The 26,715-nt window shown below is 46.6% G+C and overlaps 1 protein-coding gene across 6 annotated transcripts; it reads left to right on the forward strand.

Annotated features, from left to right (window-relative positions):
- The first annotated feature begins 1,006 nt into the window (after positions 1 to 1,006).
- ZNF333 (zinc finger protein 333) lies at positions 1,007 to 26,010 on the forward strand. Of its 6 annotated transcripts, none has more exons than XM_057708960.1 (13): positions 1,015 to 1,269; positions 1,476 to 1,592; positions 4,176 to 4,219; positions 6,770 to 6,893; positions 7,314 to 7,412; positions 8,896 to 8,966; positions 12,040 to 12,156; positions 13,369 to 13,456; positions 20,397 to 20,485; positions 21,074 to 21,200; positions 21,614 to 21,712; positions 22,243 to 22,319; positions 22,808 to 26,010. In XM_057708960.1, the coding sequence occupies exons 3-13, from the start codon at positions 4,217 to 4,219 to the stop codon at positions 23,903 to 23,905; spliced, it is 1,992 nt and encodes a 663-aa protein (XP_057564943.1). In that variant the 5' UTR covers positions 1,015 to 1,269; positions 1,476 to 1,592; positions 4,176 to 4,216; the 3' UTR covers positions 23,906 to 26,010. The 6 variants fall into 6 exon arrangements, with proteins under 6 accessions (XP_057564947.1, XP_057564948.1, XP_057564943.1 ...); XM_057708963.1 differs by having other exon boundaries at positions 1,036 to 1,086; XM_057708964.1 differs by lacking the exon at positions 1,476 to 1,592 and having other exon boundaries at positions 1,007 to 1,086; positions 7,317 to 7,412.
- Positions 26,011 to 26,715: the final 705 nt, after the last annotated feature.

Here is a 26,715-nt window from a genome sequence, read left to right on the forward strand (position 1 = left end):
TTCTCAATCACTGCACTAACCATTCCCCATGACTTCATATTCAACCTTCAAGATCTATATTCAACCAACTGTGCCAAGTTTCTTGATTTCTCTTCCACATCTCATCAGTTAAAAACATTCTGCTAATACATCTCTTATAACAATGTGTTGAATTAGTTTTATTGCAATGGATCAACCTCATCTCTCCACATCTTCCCTTTCATCCTCCACTTGTAGAGCCCTTGCAGGAAAGGGCTTTCTAACCTTAGCATGTAGCAATCAACGGGTGCTCTGTAGGTTATCTGTTGAGATAAATAATACACACAGTGCTTGAAACATAAACGATATCAGGGAACTGGTCACAGTGGTTGTTTCTGGGGAGGAAAACTTAGGGACGGAGGGAGACCCTCCCCCATTTGAACTTCACCTTTGTGTATGTATTATCTGTACGACATAACAAATACATAGATCTATCTGTTGTCTTGAATAGATTTTCACAACTTATTTTTAGCGAGAAAGGCAAATTGTAGAAGACATAGAATATATAATCCTATTTTTAGAAGAAATAAAAAATTCTGAACCAAAGAATCTTACTTACGGGTATGTCTTTGCAGGGCATTGGGTTAAGGGAAAGGAGAAAGGCAGGCTGGGCGGGATGGGGGGAAGGGTGAGGGAGGGAAAAGTCAAACAGTGAGCATCCCAACTTGCCAGGGAGGCCCCGCCTCCATCCCGCCCACTAAGCCCAGGCCCCGCCCTAATCCCCGCCCATCGGGCTTCAGCTCGTCCTTACCCCCCCACCATTTGGCATACGCCCCGTCCCAACCCCACTTTCTAGGTCCGGTCAGGCCCCCCCCCCCCAACCCCAGAACCTACCTCACCCGCCCCACCGGGGAAGGAAACTAGTATTTTTCCTCCGAGGTTGGATAAAGGAGCCAACCTTCCCGTCACTGCCCGGCGCCCCTCCGGCTCTGAGAGCCGGTGTTCCAGCCACTTCCGTTTCCGATGGCCCTGACCCCGGAAGCAGAAGTGCGCAGCGGCGGCGGACGGGGGCGGTCGCGCGGCGCAGCGCAGGGCGCTGCGGTGGGAGTGTCTGCGGCCAGTCTGCAGGTGCGGCCAGGCCCCTGGGGAGGGCGGGTAGGGCTCGGCAGGTGCCCTGGGGAGGGGCCGGAGGGCCTAGGACGGCCGGCTAGAATGAGTTGCTTCCTCCCCGCTGAAGACCCGGGGCCGGGCTGGGGCCCGCGCGGCTCGGCACTGCAACCAGTCTCCTCCTGTCCAGTCTGTCGCTCTCAGGTACCTCTTGTCGGGCCAACAGGACTGTCATCCACGAATTGAAGGGGAAATCACGAAGTAGAGTCCAGGTCCCGCAGCGAAGAAGTGGTGACGCCAGCTGGCTCCAGCACTCACCCGTCCTCCCCGATTTGTAGGCCTACCGTGTCTCCCTTATGCAGGATAAATGTTTATGAATAAATCACGTTTTATTTCGTATTACGTTTCAGATTATGTAGCTCTGCAAATGGAAATTTAGGTCTGAGTCTACATGTGCAAACTGGTTTGAGTGACTTGGTATGTGACTTTTAAAAATGGAATGTAACCTCTATCAAGGGATGAATTAGGTGAGGGTTTTCTTTTGTTTTGTTTTTTTTCGGTGACTGACAATTTGCAGTTCATTAGCTTAGGACCTGTTAACTTAGCTTTCGTTTCCTTTTCCTTTCCCTTTTTCCTTTCCTTTTCTTTCCTTTCTTCCCTTTTTCCTTCATCTTTCTCTCCCTCCCTCCCTTTCTTTCTTTTCAAAGAGCTTTAAATTTGTGACTTATTTTGTATCAGTTTTCTTCACTGCAAGGGGAGCATGTCTTTTTTTTTTTTTTGGGCACACGGGCTTAGTTGCTCCGCGGCATGTGGGATCTTCCTGGAGCTGGGATTGAACCCGTGACCTCTGCATTGGCAGGCGGATTCTTAACCACTGCGCCACCTAGGAAGCCCAGGGAGCATGTCTTAATAAAAGCTATTTCTCACTAATGCACAAGTCTTACTAACGTCAAGAAAAAGTGTGACTATTCAGTTCTTTTCCGGTTGGCTCCAGCCTGTAAATCAGCATCAAGCTTCAAGACATGGGACTCCAGGAAAAAGAACAAAAGCTTTGTTAGTACTGGGAATTGAAATTGAGTTGGCAGTAAATGGGATGTCTTTTTTTTAAATAATAGGGTTAAGACTCACTTCTAATGAGAAATGGGGAAAGAATTAATTCTGGAGGAACATTAAGCAGCAGATTTCAGTTTGGTGAGGGTGGTGTTGTTTTCAGAGAGAATTCATGTCCTGCCTTGTCTTTTTAGAAAGAATTAATGTTTCTTAAAGACATCTGAAATTTAGTGTGTGATTTTTATTATATGAACAGGCATTTTAAGTGGTTTTTATTTTTGACTTCTGTGGTGGTGTTGTCGTGTGTGTGCACGCGGGCACGTGCATTCTTAGTCTAGCCATGCTGAGTTATTCTTGAGGAATATTAATTATTTGGCACATTTTCCTTGGGGGTGCCCTCAATGAATTGGGCCCTGTACAGGGGAAACGGTGCGACGGAAATAGATTAAGTGCTTGTCCCTGTGGAGGTTTTTTTCTAGCTGGGAAGACATTTTATTTTATTACGATTTTTTAAAATAACTTTTTATTTCTTGGCTGCATTGGGTCTTCATTGCTGTGCATGGGCTTTTCTTTTCTCTAGTTGTGACGAGCATGGGCTACTCTTCATTGAAGTGCGTGGGCTCCTCATTGCGATGGCTTCTGTTGTGGAGCATGGACTCTAGGCATGCAGGCTTCAGTAGTTGTGATATGTGGCCTCAGTAGTTGTGGCTCGTGGGCTTAGTTGCTCTGCAGCATGTGGGATCTTCCTGGACCAGGGATCGAACCCGTGTCCCCTGCATTGGCAGGCAGATTCTTAACCACTGTGCCACCAGGGAAGTCCCAAGACATTTAAAATTAATAATGACAAGGGTAATATAGAAACACAGAACAGAAGAACTTGAGGAGGAGGTCAGGAAAATATCTTAAAAGGGACAAGTGTTTGAACCTACAAGATGAGTTGTATATAGCTAGACAAGGGGTCAGGATGTGGACTTTGAGTGGGGAGGAGATTTGAAAGACTGGTAGGTGCATAATCACTCAGGCAGTACAGAGCCTGGTATGTCCCAGGAGCTGAAAAAAGACGAGGACAGGAAAACGCAGAAAACAAAGTGCAGAATGGATGAGCTGGGTAAAGAGGAAGGCAGGACTCTCAAGGCCATGGTAAACTTTGGACGTAAGGCCATTGGGAAGCCATTGAATCAGAGTTTTAAGTAGGGGTGTAATACGATTTTGTTTGTGATTTAAACAAAACACCAGCTCCTGGATTGAGCATGGAGTTTAGGATGGACAAGAATGAATGCGAAGTCCACACATATAGGTGCTTGGATAAGTTCAAGACTCAGGTGATTGTGGAATTGGAAAAGCTGGAATGTTTGAGCTGCTTAGGAGATAGAATTGAGAGAATTTGGTGATTGATGTATTCTCTCTACCACATGATATAGCGTAGGGGTTGGCAAACTATGGGCCATGGGCCAAATCTGTCCTGTGCTGCTTTCTATTAATAGAGTTTTCTTGGAACACATGTGCTTACACAGTGCTCTCTATGGCTGTTTCTGTGCTACAACCACAGTTAAATAGTTTCCATACATGTGGCCCACAAATTCTGAGATATTTACGATCTGGTCTTTTACAGAAAAAGTTTGCCAACCCCTAGTACATAAAGTACTTGGTACACATCAACTGGCAGGATTTGGAGTCCTGAAGAAAGTGGACACAGGTCTATACTTGCAGAGTTTACGTCGTGGTTGGAGAGAGGCAAACTTACCTAAACAAATACATATAAAAATCACAACTTGATAAAGGCAATGGAGGAAAAGTGGAGGGTGTTAGAAGTGTTTTGAGGGAGCATAAGAGGAGAAATGATCCTTTTATTTAAGACCATTTCAGTAGAAATGGTCAGGGCCTGTGAAAGGTGGCTTGGGGCCCAATATGTTGCTTATTGAGATAATTTCCAGGTAAGCATGTTTCACTTGGCTGCCTTGCTGGTCGTCTGCAGAAATGGAATTACCTGGGCCAAACCCCTGCTTGGTGTTCTGCTTCCACCCTCATTTCTCCTTTTACCTCCGTCTCTCTTATTTCAGGAAGGACACCTACTGAAACTTTAAACCCTGGCGCTGGTGTCATGGTGAGGGGGAAGGGGGGGTCGGGATGGTTGGCGGGGGGAATAATTATGTACTCTGGGTCCTGTCCCCTCTCTCCCTGCTCCCTCACCAACTGAGGAAGAAAGGGGAGGGAAGTGTGGAGCATCTTTAGCGCTGTCCCTGGGACCTGGCAACCTCTTTCAGTGCATGACCTGAAAGAGGGAGCTGGCTTGGGTGGAGGGTTCCCAGAGTAGCCCTGGGGCTCTGTGCCTAATTTCAGAGTCTGACTGCAGTGTGGGGCTTGTTTAGAGCTGGCAGCAGCTGAGCTCCTCCAGGACCATCCATGCCGTGGCTTGTGAGACCCACCCACCGAAAAAACATGTGGCTCAATATATTAAAATGAAAATGAATTGAAATCCAACAAAATTAAAACCCCAGTTTCTCAGTCACCCAAGCCACATTTCTCAAGTGCTTAGTAGCTACATGTGCCAGTGGCTGCCTTTTTGGAAAGTGCAGATGTAGAACATTCCCATCATCACAGTGAGCTTTACCAGTCAGTGCTGTTCTAGAGAATTCTGAGATTAAAAGGCCATCAAGTTTCTCAGATGCAATGGAAGTCCTATTTTAACAGGCATAAAAGATGACTAAATGCTTATCTACATCTTGGGAGGCGTCCCAGGGATTTCACGAAAATTAAAAGATCAAGCCCAAACTTTTTTTTTTTTTTTTTTATTATTATTTTATTTTATTTTTTTTGGGGGTACACCAGGTTCAATCATCTGTTTTTATACACATATCCCCATATTCCCTCCCTTCCTTGACGCCCCCCCCCCCCTCGATTCCCCCCCACCCTCCCTGCCCCAGTCCTCTAAGGCATCTTCCATCCTCGAGTTGGACTCCCTTTGTTATACAACAACTTCCCACTGACTATTTTACAGTTGGTAGTATATATATGTCTGTACTACTCTCCCGCTTCTTCTCAGTTTCCCCTTCACCCCCCGCCCCCTCCCATACCTCGAGTTCTCCAGTCCATTCCCTGTATCTGCTTCCCTGTTCTTGTCACTGAGTTCATCAGTACCATTTTTAGATTCCGTATATGTGAGTTAGCATACAATATTTGTCTTTCTCTTTCTGACTTACTTCACTCTGTATGACAGATTGTAGTTCTATCCACCTCATTACATATAGCTCCATCTCATCCCTTTTTATAGCTGAGTAATATTCCATTGTATATATATGCCACATCTTCTGTATCCATTCATTTGTTGATGGGCATTTAGGCTGCTTCCATGTCCTGGCTATTGTAAAGAGTGCTGCAATAAACATTATGGTACAAGTTTCTTTTGGGATGATGGTTTTCTTTGGGTATATGCCCAGGAGTGGGATTACTGGATCATATGGTAGTTCTATTTGTAGTTTTTTAAGGAACCTCCAAATTGTTTTCCATAGTGGCTGTACCAACTTACAGTCCCACCAACAGTGCAGGAGAGTTCCCTTTTCTCCACACCCTCTCCAACATTTGTTGTTTCCAGACTTTGTGATGATGGCCATTCTGATTGGTGTGAGGTGATACCTCATTGTGGCTTTGACTTGCATTTCTCTGATGATGAGTGAGGTTGAGCATCTTTTCATGTGTTTGTTGGCCATCTGTATGTCTTCTTTGGAGAAATGTCTATTTAGGTCTTCTGCCCATTTGTGGATTGGGTTATTTGCTTTTTTGGTATGAAGCTGCATGAGCTGCTTGTATATTTTGGAGGTTAATCCTTTGTCCGTTGTTTCATAGGCAATTATTTTTTCCCATTCTGAGGGTTGCCTTTTAGTCTTGTTTATGGTTTCTTTTGCTGTGCAAAAGCTTTTAAGTTTCATGAGGTCCCATTCGTTTATTCTTGATTTTATTTCCATGATTCTAGGAGGTGGGTCAAAAAGGATGTTGCTTTGATGTATGTCAAAGAGTGTTCTGCCTATGTTTTCCTCTAGGAGTTTGATAGTGTCTGGCCTTATATGTAGGTCTTTAATCCATTTGGAGTTTATTTTTGTGTATGGTGTTAGGAAGTGTTCTAATTTCATTCTTTTACATGTTGCTGTCCAATTTTCCCAGCACCACTTATTGAAGAGGCTGTCTTTTTTCCATTGTATACTCGTGCCTCCTTTGTCAAAGATAAGGTGCCCATATGTGTTAAGCCCAAACTTTTGATGTCTTAAATAAAGAGTTTAGGAAAAGCCCTGTAAAGCTGAGAACAGGCTTTGCCATCACTGGTTAGTGTAGTGACAGCCAAAGCTTATACATTCAGATTTGTCCAAATATTAAAAGAAAGTATTTTCCGCTGCGTGTGCCACATGAGCTTTGTCCCAGCAACTCCTCAATTCTGCCCTTGTAGCACAAAAACAGACATAGAGATAAACAAATGGGTGTGGCCCCAAGACAATAAAACTTTGTTTAGACAAACAGGAGGCAGGCCGGGTTTGCTGAGCCCTGCTTTGGAGAGAACACTGAATGTTCTTGCACTGGGTCTGCCTTCCCCAGGGATAACCCCGTCGTCCTGGAGAATGGTGGGGGTGGTCCTTGCTGAGTCGGAATATGTGTGCTGTCTTAGGAATCAGTCACCTTGGAGGATGTGGCGGTGGGGCTTATTGGGGAGTGGGCGTTGCTGGACGACGCACGGAGGAACCTGTGCAGATACGTGCTTCTGGACAACTGCTGGACTCTGGCCCCCAGGGGTAAGGTTGGCGCTACTCGGGTCTTTCCTGTATGCAAATACTCTTTAAGCGCCTGCCACGTGACTGCAGTGATGTGGTGTGGGTTTCTTTTGTAGGGTTTCCTGTCCACGGGCTTACATAAGGTAACAGTCCCATGCATTGCGTTTACTTAATTTTCTCCATAGTTAGGACCTGCCTGGGTCTCATGCATCTTGACCTTGGGCTTCAGGACTTAGAGAACCTCAGCTCCATGGTGCAGAGAGGAGAGTGTTTGGTGGTTTGGGCCCTTGTGAGAATACCTCACTGAGTTCATTAAAAACTGGACATAATCACTTAAGTACCCCTGAGTACTTGCTTGGGGTGAGGAGCCGAGGCCCAGGTGGAGGACAGGCAGGCAGGGGAAGCCCTCCCTCGCTCAGTACATATGTCTTTCTCCACCAGCAGGGACTCCACCATGCAAAGCCAGTCTGGTCTCTCAGGTGGGGCCAAGAGAAGAGCTGAGGGCAGCAGAACGAGGCATTCTCTGTGCCACGGGTGTGGGTGAGTACCAGGGGGTATAGGATATTGTGACCCACCCATACTGGGGTGGGTTCTTCTGGGAAGTGTCAGTCTGAGAGCATTTTTAAGGTTCTTTATTCTGAGGGAAAATAAGGTTGTTTGGGGTGAGTTCCTTTAGCTCTTCTTTTTTTTTTCTTTCACTTTTTACCTCTCCTGTCATACTTATTGTTGGTTTCAGAAAAAGATCTGTTCCAATCTGTTTAAAAAAATTGAGATACTCATGTACTGTAAAGTTCACCCTTTTAAAGTGTACAATTCAGAGATTTTTAGTATATTCACAAAGTTGTGCAAACATCACCACTATCTAACTTCAGAACATTTCCATCACCTCAAAAAGAAACCCTGTACTTGTTAGCAGTCACTCCCATCCCCTCTCCCAGAGCCCCCAGCAACCACTAATCTACTTTCTGTCTCTGTGGACTTGCCTGTTCTGGACATTTCATATCAATGGAATTATACGGCTGTATCTGTCTTCTTTCATTCAACATCATGTTTTTGAGGTTCTTCATGTGGGTGGACCACATACTATTTCATTCATCAGATGATGGACATTTGGCTTGCTTCCATTTTTTGGTGATTTGGGAGTAGTGCTACTCTGAACACTTGTGTACAAGAATTTATGTGGATATGTTTTCATTTCTCGGGTATATACTTAGGTGTGGAATTGCTGGGTCATTTTCTAAGCTTTTTGAAGAACTGCCGAACTGCTTCCTGGAATAGGCATATTTTACTTTCCCACCAGCAGTGGATGAGGGTTCCAATTTCTCCATATCATACACACACTTTTTGTCCAGTTCCTATTTACTTATTTATTTTATAACTTTATTATTTATTTATTTTTGGCTGTGTTGGGTCTTTGTTGCTGCATTCAGGCTTTCTCTAGTTGCGGTAAGTGGGGGCTACTCTTCATTGTGTTGTGTGGGCTTCTCAGTGTGGTGGCTTCTCTTGTGGAGCATGGGCTCTAGGTGCGTGGGCTTCAGTAGTTGCAGCACTTGGGCTCAGTAGTTGTGGTAAATAGGCTTAGTTGCTCCACGGCATGTGGGATCTTCCTGGACCAGGAATGGAACCCGTGTCTCCTGCATTTGGAGGTGGATTCTTAACCACTGTGCCACCAAGGAAGTCCCTGTCCAGTTCCTCTTTAAACTGAACATTTGTATGTGTGTTTCTTGTCTGATTGCTTCTTATTTGTTTCTCTGTTAACACTCTTTCTGGCAACATCAGCCTAAATCTCCATGGCTTCTTTCGCTGGGAAAAGCCTCTCATTTCCACCTCATTCCCATCACTGCCCAATTCCACACACAGTCCTACTCTATAGAATCTCCCTTTACTCACTGATACCTTCTTCCCTTTCAGTATTGCCCCAAGTTTAGGGTCCATATTAAAAAAAAAATAATGTTGCGTGTGTCAATTTCATACCACTACTTCCTTCTGAAAGAAGGTAATTTTTTTTCTCAATTCATTTTAGACTGGGAATCTACACTTAAACCCAAAGAGTCTACTCCTCTGCAGGATATTTTGGAGGACGGTTTGCAAATGGTAAGATTCACGGGTGACGATTCTTCACTCCCTCTAATAGGAGAAGTTGAGGAATATGTGAGCTGGAAACGCACACCAGGGCCAGGCAGACATTTGAGCCGGGGCATTTCCCCCAGGTCATGAAGTGTCTGGAGGGAGCATCTGTGACTTGTGAATTTGGGCAAATCCCACCTATCGCTTAAGATTCTTTCTTCCTAGAAAGTTCCCCCAACATTTCCATCAGTGAGAGTCAGACATTGATTGTGTGCCATGTGATTTACTCTTCAACAATGATCAGAAGCATGCTGTCTGTTAGAGATGCCCCATGAACATTATGAATGTGAGAAAGCCTAATGGTGGAGCCTGCGATGTCCCCGAAGAACTCCACCTCTCTGAACAAGGCGCACCTATGAAAATGCTGAAAACGTGCCCCCAGTGGGGAGCATCCCTGGGTGAGCGGTTCGTCATCATTCACCCCTTGTCAGCAACAGACTCTGCCTGGAGAGCAGGCACCTGATGATTTAACCGTGGTGGGAAAGGCTTCTTCCTGGAGGAACGGTAACCTGGATCTGAACAAGAGGAGCTGCAGGAGAGAGGGCCACTCTTGATTATAAAGAATGTGGGAAAGTTGTCAGGAGTCCCACTCCCCTGGGAGACAGGTCAAGACTGCACACTGGAAGGAAGCTCTTGTCAAGGAGTGGAAAAGCCTTCAGAACCTGTTGCACAGTATGATGCCTGAGAAAATGCAGGGTCCTGCCATTCCGCCTCCTTTGACCCTGAGTTTCTGTTTTCCTAAACTACAGAGCTTCCAAGTTTGGGTTCCTGTTCTTGGGGATTTTGAAGGTTAGGGTTAGGGTTTGGATAGAGTGACATACAGAGCCCAGCTGTACCCCTAGGCTGGGCTTTTTTGTCCCAGAGCCAGTGAGATCTCTAGCTTCCCTCAGTCTGTGCCCCTCTACCTCTGCCACAGATGGAGTCAGCCTCAGAGTGTCAGAGACACTGGCATAGTGCATGGGGTAGTGAGGCCGGGGTGGTAGAGGCCCCTTTTCCATTCCTGTGCCCAGAGCATATGGAGCCTGCATAGCCTCACGTGGTGTGGGCTGCCAGACAGCTGAAGCTCTCACCCCTGCATGGATGGCATTGACCCCAGGGCAGCTGAGCCCCCTCCTTAGTGCCCAGATCCTCCTCATCTTGGTTCACACTCTTGTTTGGACGAGAATGTCCTCCAGCAGATGCTTGGGAAAGGGCGCCTGGCTTTTGAGACCTTAAGATCTGTAAATGTCTTATTGGAGCTGCTGGATTGCAGGGACCTCATCTGACGTGGTCACTGCAGTAACCCCATTACAGAGTGTTCCATGCACCATTGTAGAGCTCTTGATTAATGCCTATCAAGTGAAGGGGAGAACAGATGGGTGCTGGTTAAGGCGTCTCCAGGCCCCCACTGCCACCATGCCACAATCAGCAGAAGGACTGTGTGAGGGAGGGAGTGTGGGCCATGAGGGATGGGTGTCGTCTCTGCTTTGTGCAGGCCCTTTCCTCTCAGTATGGGGTTCCAGCACTTCCCACAGAACTCCACTGCCAGCTCAGTAGTGAGTACTGAGTGGGAGAGGAGGGGCTCCTACTGCATCTGGAAACACAGGCGGTCACAGAATGTTCTGAGTGGGCAGAAGCGGTCCACTTCCTTCTGTATAGAGGAATTCCACTGCAATTCCTTGTGTGTAGAGGAATCAAGCAGTTCATTCCTGAATACACGCAGCGTGTGAGTGGTCCAGCATATTTGAGGCTGGGAGTCAAATCCAGGCCTGACTCCAGAGACCACCATCTGAGCCACCAGGTTCTTCTGCCTGAAGATCACACCTCCTAATACTTGGTTGATGGGGCTGAACCTTCAGTTATCATTCTAGGCCATGTAGGTGTCACTGAGTCTTGTCCCAATCACCAAAGGCCCCCTATGGCAGCTCTGAGGTCATGTGGGAATAAATGCTGGTGGCCAGGGACAGACCAAGGCCCTGTAGCCCCAAAGAATGGCTATCTCCAGGCTAAGCCACTCTACCTATCCTGCACAACACCCAGTGCCTCAGGGCTGTGGTTTCACCTCTTTTGTTTTCTGCTGGATCCACAGTGCCTGCTCTAGCAGTATTCATTAAGTATGTGTTGAACAGATAGAACTCCTAAAAGTCTGCAAGAAGAGTGATCTATGTCAGAATTATTTGTCTCAAAATGTACCCACATTTTTCTCAAAATGGTACCCACATTTGTCTCAAAATGGTACCCACGGGATTTTAGTTTACGGAGGTGACTGAGTGGTGATATGGCGAGGCCAGTGACACGGACTTACATTTCTTGAGAGGAGAGGGCTTGCCACGTCACCCAGGGCCACATGAGGAAGCACCAGGGTCAGTCAGGAGGCAGACAGGAGCGAGGGGAGAGTCGAAGCCAGAGCCTTTATTGGTTTTCTGTAGGAAAGGCAAGGTAGGGCAGGGTAAACAGCTTAGGATTGGTGAGTCTGAATAATAATTCTAGGGGATCTTGAGGCACAGGGGCTGTCCCCAGTTTTCTGGTGCTCAGCCCAGGTGATTCAGGGCAGGGGGAATATTGGCTTGGTGTGTGAGAACTAGATAAAGGAGGTGGTTCAGCATATGGGCTGTGGATCACAGGAGAGATATAAACAACTGTGGCCATTAATCTGTCCCTGTGATTGACGGATGCCAGATAGACAAATACAGAATCTAAGAAAACATAGAACGATGTTCATATTGGGAACCAAGGCTCCCAACTGTTCTATAAAAAACCTTTCTAGTAAAATATCTTATAACACCTCCAAGGGCTTGTGGCTTAACCTCCAGCCACAGCCCCCTCCCCAGAACGAGGAAGGGATCACGTCTGTCTCCAAGTCTCTGGCGTGATCACTCCTCAGAGACCCTCATTGGTGGCTGGTGCCCACAGTGCAATAGGGAGAGTCACCAGGTCTGAAAATGCCAGATCCACGTTCCCTGAATTCTGATGGCACTACCCCCAAACTTAGGGTCTCTGAGGGTGAGAACACCTTGATACCACCCCTGTCCTGCTCAGCACCCTCCACACCTTTTCCTAGGGGCTGGGGCTGGACCTGGGGATGCAGATCAAGCCTGTGATGGGAGAGAGGGAGACACCTCCGACCCCAGAGGACCGGTCAGCTCTTCAGGAATCACCGTGGTCTTCTGAATACACAGTAAGCCTGGGAGGTGGTTTGCTGGCTGGGCCCCAGCCCCAGCCAGGAAAGCCTAGGGTTCAGGATTTCTATAAGTGGGGAGGCAGGAGGGAGGGAGGGATCTAAGCCCAACTAGATTGGGAATTGGGAACATGCTGGAAGCCCATGCTTAGCTCCTGGTAAGAACTACTGGACAGGTCCTGGTGTTTCTGCATAGAATGCAAGTATCCCCAGTGTGATGTCAGGCCCACAGTGGTCCTAGAGGAGGGGCTGGCATCCAGGGTCCAGGCCCTGCCTCTCTGTGTCCAGCCTTTCTTCCTCCAGTCCTTTCACCCTCATTCCCATCCTGTCCATGGCCAGGAAACCTACAGGAACGAGTGGGTCCTGTGACCCAAGGGCTATGCAAAGAATGGCCAGGCTGGTAACCAAGCTCTTGGCTCAGGGCCTTGTGTTTTGCTACTGAGCTGGAGAGAGTTACAGAGTGGAGAGAGTTACACCTTAAGGTGTGCTTTGAGCCCCACCCTGAGGAGAAGGGGCCTCCTCTCACCTGTTCCTGCCCATTACCTGCCCTGAGGGCCTTGCCGTATTTACTTCCCATCTACCACCAAGTCCTATGTGCTTTTCCTCCAAAATATAAACCTAACTCTGACTGCTGCTTCTGTCCCTGGTGCCACCACCCTGTCCAGAGCCACCATTAGTTCTCCTGGACCACAGGCTCCTGCTGCCACTGGGCATCACCCTGGACATGGAGGCCAGAGGCATCCCTTAGAAATGCAAGTCAGTTCAAACACCTTTCCCGAGGGAGTGGCTGGCGGTATAGGAGAGTTCAGGTCCCTTCTCCCACAGCAGGGCTTCCCCTTGAGAATAGTTTTCTAGCGTCCCCTCATTTGCAGGGGTCCACTTTTGCTTCCTCCCTCTACCCCTCAATCTGCTGGCCATCCGCTTCCCCTCATGGCTGCAGCATACCCCCCACTACTGGATGCTGCTCAGAGAAGGCCGCCCCTACCCGGGCCCCCACTCTCCATCCCATCTTGGAGTTGAAATTCCATGACAGTGATTAATTTTATATTGAAGATTTGTAAACCTGGACATGGTGAACAGGGTCTGTCCCTCCTTTTTATCAGCGTGTTCCCCAAAGCAGGGCCAGTCACGCCAATGAAGTCTGAGTGAGCAGGCGTGAGCAGATTCCATCGACTGTGTGACTCTATAATCTGTTCCTGTCACTCTGTCCAGGGCCTGAAGGTGGCTGTGCAGATTCAGAGCTTGGTCACGCTGGAGCCTGTGCTGGGCCTTCCCAACCTGCGGGGGGCCGGGGGTTCTGGTGAGTGAGCGTTGGGTGGAATTGGCAGCCAGAGGGCCCCGCTGTGCTGCGTTGTGTCTGGGAGCTTCCATCCACCTTCTTTTCCTCCGACCGCAGTCATTGCCATAGGGAGAGAATTCTATAAAGTGATCTCCCTTATGTATACAAGGGGAAAGGCACTTTCTAGGGATTGTGGGCTGGGATTTTTTTTTTTTTTGGTCTCAGATCTTTCTGTTAGGAAAGAGCAGGCCTCACTCAACTATGGTAAAGGCCAGACCTCTTCTGGGGCACAGTTACATTCTCCACTGCATAATCATGTTGATGCTGAAGGTTACAATTGAATCTGCTGTAAATGGCACGTGTTGGAACTGAGCTTTTGAAAAATGAGGTTAAAAGCCACATCTCCTGAGAAGTGGGGGAAAAATTAATTCTAGAGGACAAATAACATCTTAGCATGAACTGCAAGGCATTTGTTTCCTTCCGTCTTGCTTTACGTTAAGAATAATAAATTTTGTTTATTAACAATATCATTCTGTCTTGCATTTGGAATCTGTATTATGTCCTTGACAGGAAGTAATTCTTAGATTTGGGTTGTGTGTTGCTCTTCTGTATATTTTTGGTAAGCCTTCTGGGCCAGGCTCTGCCATAAATACTCTTTTTTTTTTTTTCCTTTTTCTCTTTTTCTGGCTATGTTGCTTCTTCGTTGCTGCATGTGGGCTTTCTCTATTTGTGGCAGGCAGGGGCTACTCTTTGTTGTGATGCGTGGGCTTCTCATTGAGGTGGCTTCTCTTGTTGCGGAGCACTGGCTCTAGGCGCATGGGCTTCAGTAGTTGCAGCATGTGGGCTCAGTGGTTGTGGCACGGGGGCCCTAGAATGCGTGGTCTTCAGTAGTTGCAGGGTGTGGGCTCAGTAGTTGCAGTGCTCAGGCTCTAGGGTGCACGGGCTTCAGTAGTTGTGGTGTCCGGGCTTAGTTGTTTCACAGCATGTGGAATCTTCCCGGACCAGGTATTGAACCTGTGTCCCCTGCATTGGCAGGCGGATTCATAACCATTGTACCACCAAGGAAGTCCCAAAGTACTCTTAAAAAAAAAATATGTTTTTATTGGAGTATAGTTGATTTACAATGCTGTGTTACTTTCTGCTGTACAGCAAAGTGAATCAGTTATATATATACATATATCCACTCTTTTTTAGATTCTTTTCTCATATAGGTCATTACAGAGTATTGAATAGAGTTCCCTGTGCTATACAGTAGGTCCTTATCAATTTTATATATATTAGTGTGTATATGTCGATCCCAATCTCCCAATTTATCCTTTCCCATCTTCCCCCCCACCACTTCCAGTAACCATAAGATTGTTTTCTACATCTGTGACTCTATTTCTGTTTTGTAAATAAGCTCATTTGTACCATTTTTTAGATTTCACATGTAAGCGATATCGTATGATATTTGTCCAACTCTGTCTGACTTACTTCACTCAGTATGATAATCTCTAGGTCCACCCATGTTGCTGCACATGGCGTTATTTCGTTCTTTTTTATGGTTGAGTAATATTCCATTGTATATATGTACCACATCTTCTTTATCCATTCCTCTGTTGATGGACATTTAGGTTGCTTCCATGTCCTGGTTATTGTAAATAATGCTACAATGAACATTGTGGTACATGTATCTTTTCGAATTATGGTTTTCTCAGGGTATATGCCCAGGAGTGGGATTGCTGGGTCATATGGTAGTTCTATTTTTAGTTTTTTAAGGAAACTCCATACTCTTTTCTATAGTGGCTGTACCAATTCACATTCCCACCAATAGATGGTTCCCTTTGCTCCACACCCTCTCCAGCATTTATTGTTTGTAGATTTTTTGATGATGGCCATTCTGACTGGTATGAGATGATACCTCATTGTAGTTTTGATTTGCATTTCTCTAATAATTAGTAGTGTTGAACATCTTTTCATGTACTTTCTGGCTATTTGCACTATAAAGTACTTTGGAAGTACTTGGAGTACTCCGTGCTCTTAAAGTACTCCAGAAATGCTCTAGATTGTCATCGTGTGGTGAGATGGGCACTGGCAAACAATTGCAGACAAAACCCTGATGCCCTCCACTATGGAGCTCACAGTCTGGCTGGGTGGTCAGATTTTTAAATGGAGAATGGAATGCAATGGAAGCATAACAGGAGGGCTTTATCTTGGGGGGCAGAGAGGAACTCTGGGTAATTTAAGTTTACACCAAGTCTCTCAGCTGCAGCACTCCTGACATAGGGGCCGGATTGTTCTCTGTGGTGGGGGCTGTCCTGTGTCTTATAGGATGTTTAGCAGCATCCCTGGCCTCCACTCACTAGCTCCCTGTACCACCTCCCCCTGTATTAGTTTGCTAGGGCTCCCATAACAAAAGTACCACAGACTGGGTGGCTTAAACAGCAGAAATTTGTTTTCTCACAGTTTTGGAGGACAGGAGTCCAAGATCAAGATGTTGGCAGGAATGGTTTCTCCTGAGGACCCTGATCTGTTCCAGGCATCTTCTCTTTGGCTTGTAGATATCTGTCTTCTTCCTGCATTTTCCCTCTGTACATGTCCGTGTCCAAATTTCCACCAATTATATTGGATTAAGACCCATCCTACTGTCCTCATTTTAATTTAATGACCTCTTTAAAGACCCTATGTCCAAATACAGCTATATTCTGAGATTCTAGGGGTTAGGACTTCAACATGTGAATTTTTGGAGGGACACAGTTCAGCCCATAACACTGTAGTCATGACAACCACAGATGTCTTCAGATGCTGTGGATTTCCCACTCTAATGCATATATTGAAGCTCTAACCTCCCATGTAGCTGTATTGGAGACAGGGTCTTTTTAAGGAGGTGATTAGGGTTAAATGAGGTCTTAAGGGTGGAGCCATGATCCCATAGAACTGGTGTCCTTATAAGAACAGGAAGAGAAATACCAGAGTTCTCCACCATGTGAGGACACAGTGAGAAGGCATATGTCTACCATCCGGAAAGAGTGTTCTCACCAGAGCTGGACCATGCTGGTACCCTGATCTCAGACTTCCAGCCTCTAGAACTGTGAGAAAATAAATTTCTGTTGTTTAAGTCACGCAGTCTATGGTATTTTGTTACAGAACCCAAGCTAAGATAACCAAACACTGCCATCTGATCCCTGGGGACAAGTGCTGACTGAAGACCATAATAAAGACTGTCATTTAGCTGTCGGGCTTTTTAGAGGTTTGGGGAGAGGGTTTCAGGCCTAGGAATAGCATCTGTAAAATTGGGGACCCGGGAAGAAGAGCCTGGTGTTCCCAGGGGAGCCTGGAAGGCTGTGTGAAGGAAGCAGAGGGGAGTGGGGAGTGGCAGGAGCTGACAGGAAAGGGAGTGGGTTCCAGATTATCCAAGGCCCGGAAGTGTGGGACAAGAGCCCTGGTCCTGAGACTGCCCGGAGCCGGGGACATGTGTAGGTGAGTATTGCCAGGCATTTGAGGTTTAGTAGAATCCTCCAGCACCTGGGAGGAGGGTGGGCCTTGGGGAGGATACAAGTGGTAGGTGGAGGCAGTTAGGAAAAGGATGGTGGTGGCCTAGACTTGGGGGTGAGTGTGGAGTAGGCGTGTCAGGGGTCCCTAAGACCACTCCCAGGACTAGCGAACAGTTGTACTCATGGCTATGATTTATTCCAGTGAAGGGATGCAAACAAAATCAGCAAAGGGAAAAGGCCCGTGGGGTGAAGTCTGGAGGAATCCAGGCACAAGCTTCCGGAGTCCTCTCCCAGTGGAGTTACAGAGCACATGCTTAATTCCTCCAGCAACAAGCTGTGACGACACGTGTGCAGTGTTATCTACAGGGAAGTTCGTTAGAGACTCAGAGCTCCGGGCTTTCCCCTGGGGGCTGGTCACGTAGGCACCCTCTGCCCAGCATATGCCTAAATTCCAGACTTCCAGAAGGAAAGCAGGCATTCAGCATAAAACACATTGTTTGTAGAGATGGTTTAAGCAGAGCAAGCCTCCTCTTATTAGTTACAGTGGTGGGAACTCTCTCAAAATGCAGGTTCCTAGAGGCCAGTTAAGGGTCAACCTTGCCGGCAGGCCTTGCTAAGGAGAGCAGTCAGACCTGCTGTGTTAGCTCTTGTCTGCACAGAAGGGAAGCATGGAACCACGTAAGATGTACGCAGGAGGTCAAGTTGAGATAGTTTGGTGAGTCATGTATGCATTCGTTTACCAGGCAGTCCAGGGCATTTATGTGCCAAGCATGGTGGGGTGGGGTGGGAAAAGGAAAAGGACCCCAGGCTTGTTCTTCCGAAGCTGCCAATCCATTGGGATTGAGGAGAAGAGATAAATACCTAAGGAAGCAAAGAAAAAAAAAAAAAAAAAAGGATCTGATTTATCTGGTTATAAATAGGGAAGGGCTGTGAAGAAAGGGGAGGGTCTTTTTAGAGAAAAGAAGGGTATTGGGGAGGAGAGACTCCCTGAAGTAGTGACATTTAAGTGGGTCCAAACGAGAAGGTATGATATAGGCATTCCTCATAGCAGGGACAGGGTAGGAGGACAGGGAATGCGGTGGATGGGGGTGGCAAGGTGGGTGCTCCATGTAGAAATATCATCACTGATTTCTCTTTTTTCTTTTTTTTTTTTGACTGATTGTTGGGGTCAGAGAGGGGTGGGATTGCTCCTCTGAGATCAGGGACATTGGAAGAAGGACAGGCTTTGAGAAGAAGGTGATGAGTGCAATTTTTGGAGGGAGTGGATGCAACAACAGAAATTTCTATCTCACAGTCCTGAGGTCAGAAGTCTGAAATCAGTGTGTTGGCAGGGCCATGCTTCCTGTGAAACCTGTAGGGAAATAATCTTTCTTGCCTCTTCTGAGCTTCCAGTGGTTGCTATAAGCCTTGATATTTCATCCATCTCTGCCTGTGTTGTCATGTGGCTTTCTCCCGTTTCAGTATCTTTTCTCTTCTTATAAGGACACCATTTGTAATTAAGGGCCCCTCTATTCCACCATAACTTCATCTTAACTAATTACATCTGCAAAAACCCTATTTCCAAGAAAGGTCATATTCTGAGGTACTGGGGGTTAGGACTTGTTAGTTTTTTGGGGGACACAGTTCAACCTGTAACAGTCTGCTCTCTGGACCCCCCAAATTCATATCCTCCTTACATGCAAAATACAGTCACACAATCTCAACATCCCCAAAGTTTTTACCCATTCCAGCATCAACTCTGTGTCACAAATCTCATCTAGGTGTTGACTCAAAACATCCTGAATCTTATTGTCTAAATCATCTAAGTCAGGTATGGGTCTGGAGTTCATATGTGAGAGTCAGCCTGGAGATTTGGGCCTTGTCAGGTAGTTGGGAATTGATGCCCAGAGCCAGGGAGGGTGCCTTCTGAGGCAGAGACTGCAAGGTGAGAAGAGGAAGGTGTGCGCCACGGGGACACCAGCAAGTGATGGAGGAGGAGCTTATACAGGAAACTGGAAAGGAAAGTAGGGGTGTGAGCACTGAAGCTTGGAGAGGGATGTGGGCTTTAATATGGAGGGATTGGATGACTGAACATTTTGACTAGATCCCTACTGTGGACGGAGGTCACGGGTGATCCTAGTAAGGTGCTGGTCCTTGGAGTGGTGGTGATGGGAAGTGAGTAGGAGGTGAGGAAATGGATACAGAGATTGCCCCCGATGGGAAACAGAGAGACAGAACAGTAGCTAGAGGGAATGGTGGAGTATTATAGCTTGAATTGTGACCTCCCAAAAAGCTATATTGAAGTCCTAACCCTACGTACCTGTGAATGTGACCTTATTTGGAAATAGGGTCTTTGCAGATGCCATCAAGTTAAGATGAGGCCATGATGATGGGCCCTAATCCAGTATGAATGGTGCCCTCTTAAGAAGGGGAAAATGCTCTGTGAAGACAGGGACATACCAGGGAGAGGACAGCTGTGATGACAGAGGCAGAGATTGGAGGGACACAGTTACAAGCCCAGGATTGACCTTCACCACCAGAAACCAAGAACAGGCAAGGAAGGACTCTACCCAGAGTCTCAGAGGGAGTGTGAGCCTTCCCACACCTTGATTTTGGGCTGCCGGCCTCCAGAACCCTGAGACAATACATTTCTGTCATTTTAAGCCACCCGGTTGTGGTATTTTGTTACAGCAGCCCTGGGAAACTAATAACATGGGATCAGGGATTGGATGTGATTCAGGTTTAATTACTGAAGGGAAAGGTCCCACTGAAGGGGCCGGTGAGGGTGCAGGGAGACAGGGATGGCCAGGGAATCACTTGCTTCTCTCTAACAGGCCAGAGTGAGGAGGCCTGGTGTGGATGAGGGCTGTTATTAATTTGAAGACAGGGAAGGAAGGACGCTTCCTTCTCAGGCAGACTTGCAGGGAGGTGGCGGTTTCTCTGTTCCCTACTTGTGATAAGTCCTGGGCGGTACTGACCCTGCAGAGTTGGGGCAGAGGAAGGGGCCCAGCAGCTAGGGAGGAACAGCTGGCCCAGGGCTGAATCAAGGGGGAGAAAGGGGTGCCCCAGAAACCTCAGAGTTTGTTGGTGAATTGAGACTTTGGCTCCAGAAATTTGGAATGGAGGAAACGTGTGTATGCATGCACACATGTGTGTCTGTGTGTATGTCTGTACATTGCTGTGTGTTTGTGTGTGTGCTTGTCAGTGTGTGTATGTGCATGCTTGTGTATACATGGTGTGTGTGTGTGTCTGTGCACATTTGTGTGAGTGTATGCATGCGTCTGTGTACTGGTGTGTGTGAGTGTGCCTGTGTGCCCAAGCAACTGGGGGTGTGTGCAAGCATATGTGCCTGCATCTTTCTGTGTACATTACACATGTGTGTATCTCTGGGAGTGTGTGCACATGTGTGCACATGTGGTCACTCACAGTCAGGATGGGCAGCCCTTGGCCCTGGGGGTGTGCTCACTGGGCCAGGCCCAGACCCTCACAACTCCCCTCTTCTGCTGCAGCTCTGCCTGCTCAGGACCCTGCCTGGCTCCAGGAGGACACCACAGAGGAGGAAACTGTGGCTTCTGGGGGACTGACCGCCTGTCTGCAGGTAAGTAAGAAATACTTGCTCTTCTTCTTGCTTTGCTTCCTTGTCCCCTTCCCCCTGTCTGGAAGCTTCTTGACTCCAGGCTTCTAAGGCACTGGGCCTCTAGCGGTGAGTGGCAGTGACCCCACCCCCTCATTCACAGGCTTTATCCAGGTTATCAAGGGCCGTGTTCAGCTGAGCGTCAGGAGGGAAAGCAGGGCGAGGACATGAGCTGTCCTTGTCTTACAGTCATCATGGTCTCCTGAGAGCAAACAGTTGTCATTTACCAGATTTTTTCTTGCCTGCAACACACTCAGGTCTGCTGGACCCTGGGGCTGGAGGGGAAGGGCTTCCTGGCTAGTTGTTAATAGCTAAGTCCTTTCATGAAGTTGAGGTCCTTTGCTACCACACCTCAGGATGCCATCATTGAGGAAGGGAAAAATAGATGGAGAAGAGTTCTAGTTCTGAGGCCTGAGCCGAGAGACCTCAGAGCCATGTCTGAACATCCTCTGCATGGGGGTCTCCCTTCCCCAGGCCTGCAAGCCCCTCACTGTCCTTTTGTGTATTGGTGGGGGTGGCCCCTGGCTGAGCCAGGACGGGTGTACATTTTAGGAACCAGTCACCTTTGCGGATGTGGCTGTGCTGTTCACAGCGGAAGAATGGCTGTTTCTAGACTCTGCTCAGAGAAACCTGTACAGAGACGTGATGCTGGAGAACTATAGGAACCTGGCCTCTGTGGGTAAGGCCAGCCTCGCTGCTTCATTCACACACTCACACAGCCACTGTGGGTTCCTGGAACTGTGCTGGTTTCAGAAATCGAGAGGTGAAGAGACAGAAAGGTCCTGCCTTCATGGTGCTTATAGTCTAGTGGCTTCCTCATGGAAATGAAGATCTATCTGCTGTTTCTGGGCTTCTCAAGTGTGTCCCTGAGCCAGACCCTGGGTTTTGGGGACTGGAGAGTCCCACTGTCCTTCAAGACCCAGTGAGGGAGCTTGTACTTTGATTCCTTAGTGAAAGAGCTTGGCCATGCCATCAGAATGTGGGCATGCCCAGTTTGCTATTCCCATCTCCAGTGCCTCTAAAGACTTAGAATATTGGCCCCTGTTGCATGGCAGGCACAGTCTGCTCACACCCTGCATCTTTTCCCTCTAGCAGGAGATCAACTCTGCAAAGCCAGTACATTTTCCCATTTGGAGCAAAGAGAAGAGCTGTGCATCACTGAGAGAGGTATCTTCCCAGGAGCCCACTTAGGTGAGCACCAGGCAGATTAGGGGAGCACCAGTAAGATGAGTGTTAGATTTAGAAACACTTTCAGTGCCCTTGATGGGGAAGGCTGTTGGGTTGAGCTCTGTCAGTAAATTCCACTTTCTTCCCCTTTCCCTTCCCTTTTAATCTCTAATACTTCACTCTGGCTTCACAGAAAGATTTATCCTACCTCCTTTTGACATTTAGCACTTCCATGCGTATATTTCATCCAGTTCCTCCCCACTGTATGTTCTTACTAATACTTGCTCTCAACGTCAGTCCCAGTCTTCTTAGAATCCCTTCTTAGTAAATTATCTACTATTTCCATTCCTTGTTCCTATGACTCCTCATATAGCCAAACACCTTAAAAATTTCCTTTACTCTTTGATACGTTCCTCTTATTCATAGTTTCATCCCATATTTAGGATCAGTATTAAAAAAAAATCCGCATATACTTAGCTTACTTTTTTTGTTATCTTGATCCTACAGTTTCCTTCTCTGTGCACTTAATATTTCCTCCCCTTACTTCATTCTAGAACCTCAACTTCAACCCCAAGACTCAATTACTAACCAGGATATTTTTGCAGAGATTCCATCCATTGGCATGAAAAGGGTAAGGCGTAAAGGGATTATTCTTGTTCCTTTACGGTAGGAAACATCTGGGGTTGCTGAAGGTTAGAAACGAATCCCAGAGAGAGATTCAAGGCAGATGATACTCACCTAGGAGAAAGCAGTTTCTTGGGAGAGAGTCTGTGAATGTCATGAATTGGGGGAAAACTCTAAATGTAGGTCTTCACAGAGTTCCCAAAGTTAACTATTTTTGTAAATCTGACACAGATGTAGAGCATTTAAGACTTAATTTAGCCTTAAACAATTCGTAAAAAGTCTACCTCTAAGAAGCCCCAAGAAAGTAATGAAAATGATAGCTCTTTCTGGCAGAGTATCTGTTTGAAGGAACTCAGGGTAGAAATCGTATAGATACACTAAGATGGTAAAAGCTTTAGCTGTAGGAATATCTCTCTCCTACACTCAGTTCACTTCGGGGAGAATATCTGTGAATGCAATAAAGCCTCTGGTTTTCCCATTTTCCTCAATTGACAGGAGCAACCTCAGACTGGAGAAAAGCTCTATAAATACAATGAACTGCGGAAGCCCTTTAACAGCATCAAACCACTTTTTCAGTACCAGAGAATTCCTGCTGGAGGGAACCCCTATGAATGCCAAGAGAGTGGAAAATCCTTCTTCCAGACTGCTCACTTAATCGTGCCTGAGAAAATCCATAGCGGGGATAAAACCTATGCATGTAACAAATGTGAAAAATCGTTCAGGTACAGCTCCGACCTCATCAGGCATGAGAAGACTCACACAGCAGAGAAGTGCTTTGAGTGTCAGGAGTGCAGGCAGGCCTTCAAGTATTCCTCGAATCTGCGGAGGCACATGAGAACGCACACTGGAGAGAAACCCTTCGAGTGCAGTCAGTGTGGGAAAACCTTCACGAGGAACTTTAACCTGATCTTGCACCAGAGAAACCACACGGGCGAGAAGCCCTATGCGTGTAAGGACTGTGGGAAAGCTTTCAACCAGCCATCCTCTCTGAGGAGCCACGTGAGAACTCACACTGGAGAGAAGCCCTTTGAATGTGGCCAGTGTGGGAAAGCCTTCAGGGAACACTCGTCGCTGAAGACACACCTGCGGACCCACACCAGAGAGAAACCTTATGAATGTAACCAGTGTGGGAAGCCCTTCCGGACTAGCACTCACCTGAACGTACACAAGAGGATACACACGGGGGAGAAGCTTTATGAGTGCGCCACTTGTGGGCAGGTCTTGAGTCGTCTTTCGACTCTGAAGAGTCACATGCGGACCCACACGGGAGAGAAGCCCTACACATGTCAGGAGTGTGGACGAGCCTTCAGTGAGCCCTCGTCCCTCAGGAAACACGTGAGGACCCACACCGGCAAGAAGCCCTATGCGTGTCAGGAGTGTGGGCGAGCCTTTGGCCAGTCTTCACACCTTATCGTACACGTGAGAACCCATACTGCGGGGAGACCCTACGAATGCAATCAGTGTGAGAAAGCCTTCAGGCATAGCTCTTCACTTACTGTGCATAAGAGGACTCATGCTGGGAGAGAAAATGTCAGGACTGGTGGCTTGCCTTTATCAGTGTCTCTTCCGTATGGTGGGCCCCTTGTGGATTAACTTCCAATTTGTAAAAACGTAAACATCCAAGGCTGTAATCATCCCTCATAGTACTTGTTTAGGGACATCCCATGTTTCAATGTAGAATATCTTCATTTTGGTTTAATTCTCCATATTGTCTTAGTTTCCATTATCACATTCTTTGACACATGAGTTAAATGGAATTAGATTTTTAAATAACAGTACATGGGTATATTTTTATAGAGGTATAATTATAGTGAAATACATAAATTTTAAGTGTACAGTTGGATGTGTTTCATAGATGTATACTTATGTGTAATCAACACACCATTCAAGATATAGACTATTTCTATCATTCTGGAAAGTTCCTGCATGTATATGGATGTTTCTTTTTAGTTGTCTTTTTGTTGTTGATTTCTAGTTTAATTACACTCTTAGCAGAGTGTGTGGTCTTTATGTTGTTGAATGTTAAGTATTTGTGGAGATTTGCTTTTAGGTCTAGTGTGGCATGTCCTGTTAGTTGCCTACCAAAATTGCCCCTTCTTACTTACAAAAGCAGCTAGATTTTTTTGTTCAGATTGGGACTGTGCACTGTTTGTTTTTTTTTTTTTTTTTTGGGTCTTCAAACAACAGAATTTTATTCTCTCACAGTTTCTGAGGGCAGAAGTTGACATCAAGGTGTCAGCAGGGCCACACTCCCTCTAAAGGCTCTAGGGGAGGAGGCTTCCTTGCCTCTTGCAGCTTCTGGCGGCTCCAGGCAGCCCTTGGCTTGTGGCAGCATCCCTCCCAGCTCTGCCTCCATCTTCAAATGGGCTTCTCCTCTGTGTGTCTATGTCTTCTCCTCTTCTGTTTCTTATAAGGACAATTGCCATTGGATTTAAGGCCCATCCAGATATCCAGGACGATCTCATCTCGAGATCTTTATTTTAATTACATCTGCAAAGACCCTTTTCCAAATCAGATCACATCCATAGTTTCTGGGTAGACATATCTTTTTTTGGGGGGGGGGCATCATTCAAACCACTGCACCATTAGGGAATGTGAGCTATTAAAACACCTCCATCTTCCTGTCCTTCTTGCCACCAGGGGAGGCTACATTCTCTAGTCCTGGCCAGTATGAGATGCCACTGGGTGCAAGTCCTGGGAAAGATGTTGCAAAGGAATGGTCTCATTTAGCCAGATCCCTCTCCCTTCTTGCCTTTTGTACAAGGAGACACTGTGTCCAGGGCTAGAGGAGCCATCCTGTGACCATGAGGGTGAAAGCCACAGGCTAAAGAGAGTGTGGCCAGAAGTCACAACCATCTGGTTCCCCAGTTGGTATCCTTGTGTGGCTGTACTAGCCCTGGATTGTTTATTTCTGGACATCCTGTTACAGAAAAAAAAGATGCACTTCTTACTGGTACATGACATTGTCCTTTTTGGGGGGAGTCGTGGGGGCGGGCAGGGATGAGTGTGTTATGGTTGAATGCAGTCTGTAACTGATGTGCTTAGTATATGGTCAGTTTTTATAAATGCTTTGTGGATGGTCGAAATCTAATGTATTGTATTCTATATATGTCCACCAGGTGGAGCATACTATTTGTGTTTAAAAGTCTTTTACACATTTTAAAATATTGATCTCTGTCTTAGCTCAGGCTGCTATAATAAAAATACTATTGACTGGGTAACTTATAAACAACAGAAATTTATTTCTCACAGTTCTCAAGGCTGGAAGTCCAAGATCAAGGCTGGCAGGTTTGATGTCTGGTGAGGGCCTGCTTCCTGGTTCATAGATGGCCATCTTCTTGCTGTGTCCTCATGTGGTGGAAGGGGAGCGAGAGAGCTCTTCAGGGTCTCTTTTGTAAAGGCACTGATCCCATTCATGAGGCCTCCATCCCCGTAACCTAGTTACCTCCCAAGGGCCCTGCCTCCTAATACCATCCCCTTGGGGGTTAGGCTTCAGCATGTGCCTTTTGGGGAGCGCATTCAGTCCTTAGCAGTTTCTGATCTGTCTTTTACTGAGAAAGCTGCATTAACCTCTCCCGCCGTAAGTATGGGTTGCTGAATAAGTCTTGTAACTCTGTCAGTTTTAAATTTCATATATTTTGAAGCAATGGAATTATGTGAAAAGATTTTTGACATTTTATAAGATAATTATTCCCTTTATTCTTTTTTTTTTATTATTTTATTTTATTTTTTTTGGGGGTACACCAGGTTCAATCATCTGTTTTTATACACATATCCCCATATTCCCTCCCTTCCTTGACGCCCCCCCCTCGAGTCCCCCCCACCCTCCCTGCCCCAGTCCTCTAAGGCATCTTCCATCCTCGAGTTGGACTCCCTTTGTTATACAACAACTTCCCACTGACTATTTTACAGTTGGTAGTATATATATGTCTGTGCTACTCTCTCGCTTCGTCTCAGTTTCCCCTTCACCCCCCGCCCCCTCCCATACCTCGAGTTCTCCAGTCCATTCTCTGTATCTGCTTCCTTGTTCTTGTCACTGAGTTCATCAGTACCATTTTTAGATTCCGTATATGTGAGTTAGCATACAATATTTGTCCTTCTCTTTCTGACTTACTTCACTCTGTATGACAGATTGTAGTTCTATCCACCTCATTACATATAGCTCCATCTCATCCCTTTTTATAGCTGAGTAATATTCCATTGTATATATATGCCACATCTTCTTTATCCATTCATTTGTTGATGGGCATTTAGGTTGCTTCCATGTCCTGGCTATTGTAAAGAGTGCTGCAATAAACATTATGGTACAAGTTTCTTTTGGGATGATGGTTTTCTTTGGGTATATGCCCAGGAGTGGGATTACTGGATCATATGGTAGTTCTATTTGTAGTTTTTTAAGGAAC

This window comes from Hippopotamus amphibius, chromosome 15, assembly GCF_030028045.1.
Source record: "Hippopotamus amphibius kiboko isolate mHipAmp2 chromosome 15, mHipAmp2.hap2, whole genome shotgun sequence".
NCBI lineage: Eukaryota > Metazoa > Chordata > Mammalia > Artiodactyla > Hippopotamidae > Hippopotamus > Hippopotamus amphibius.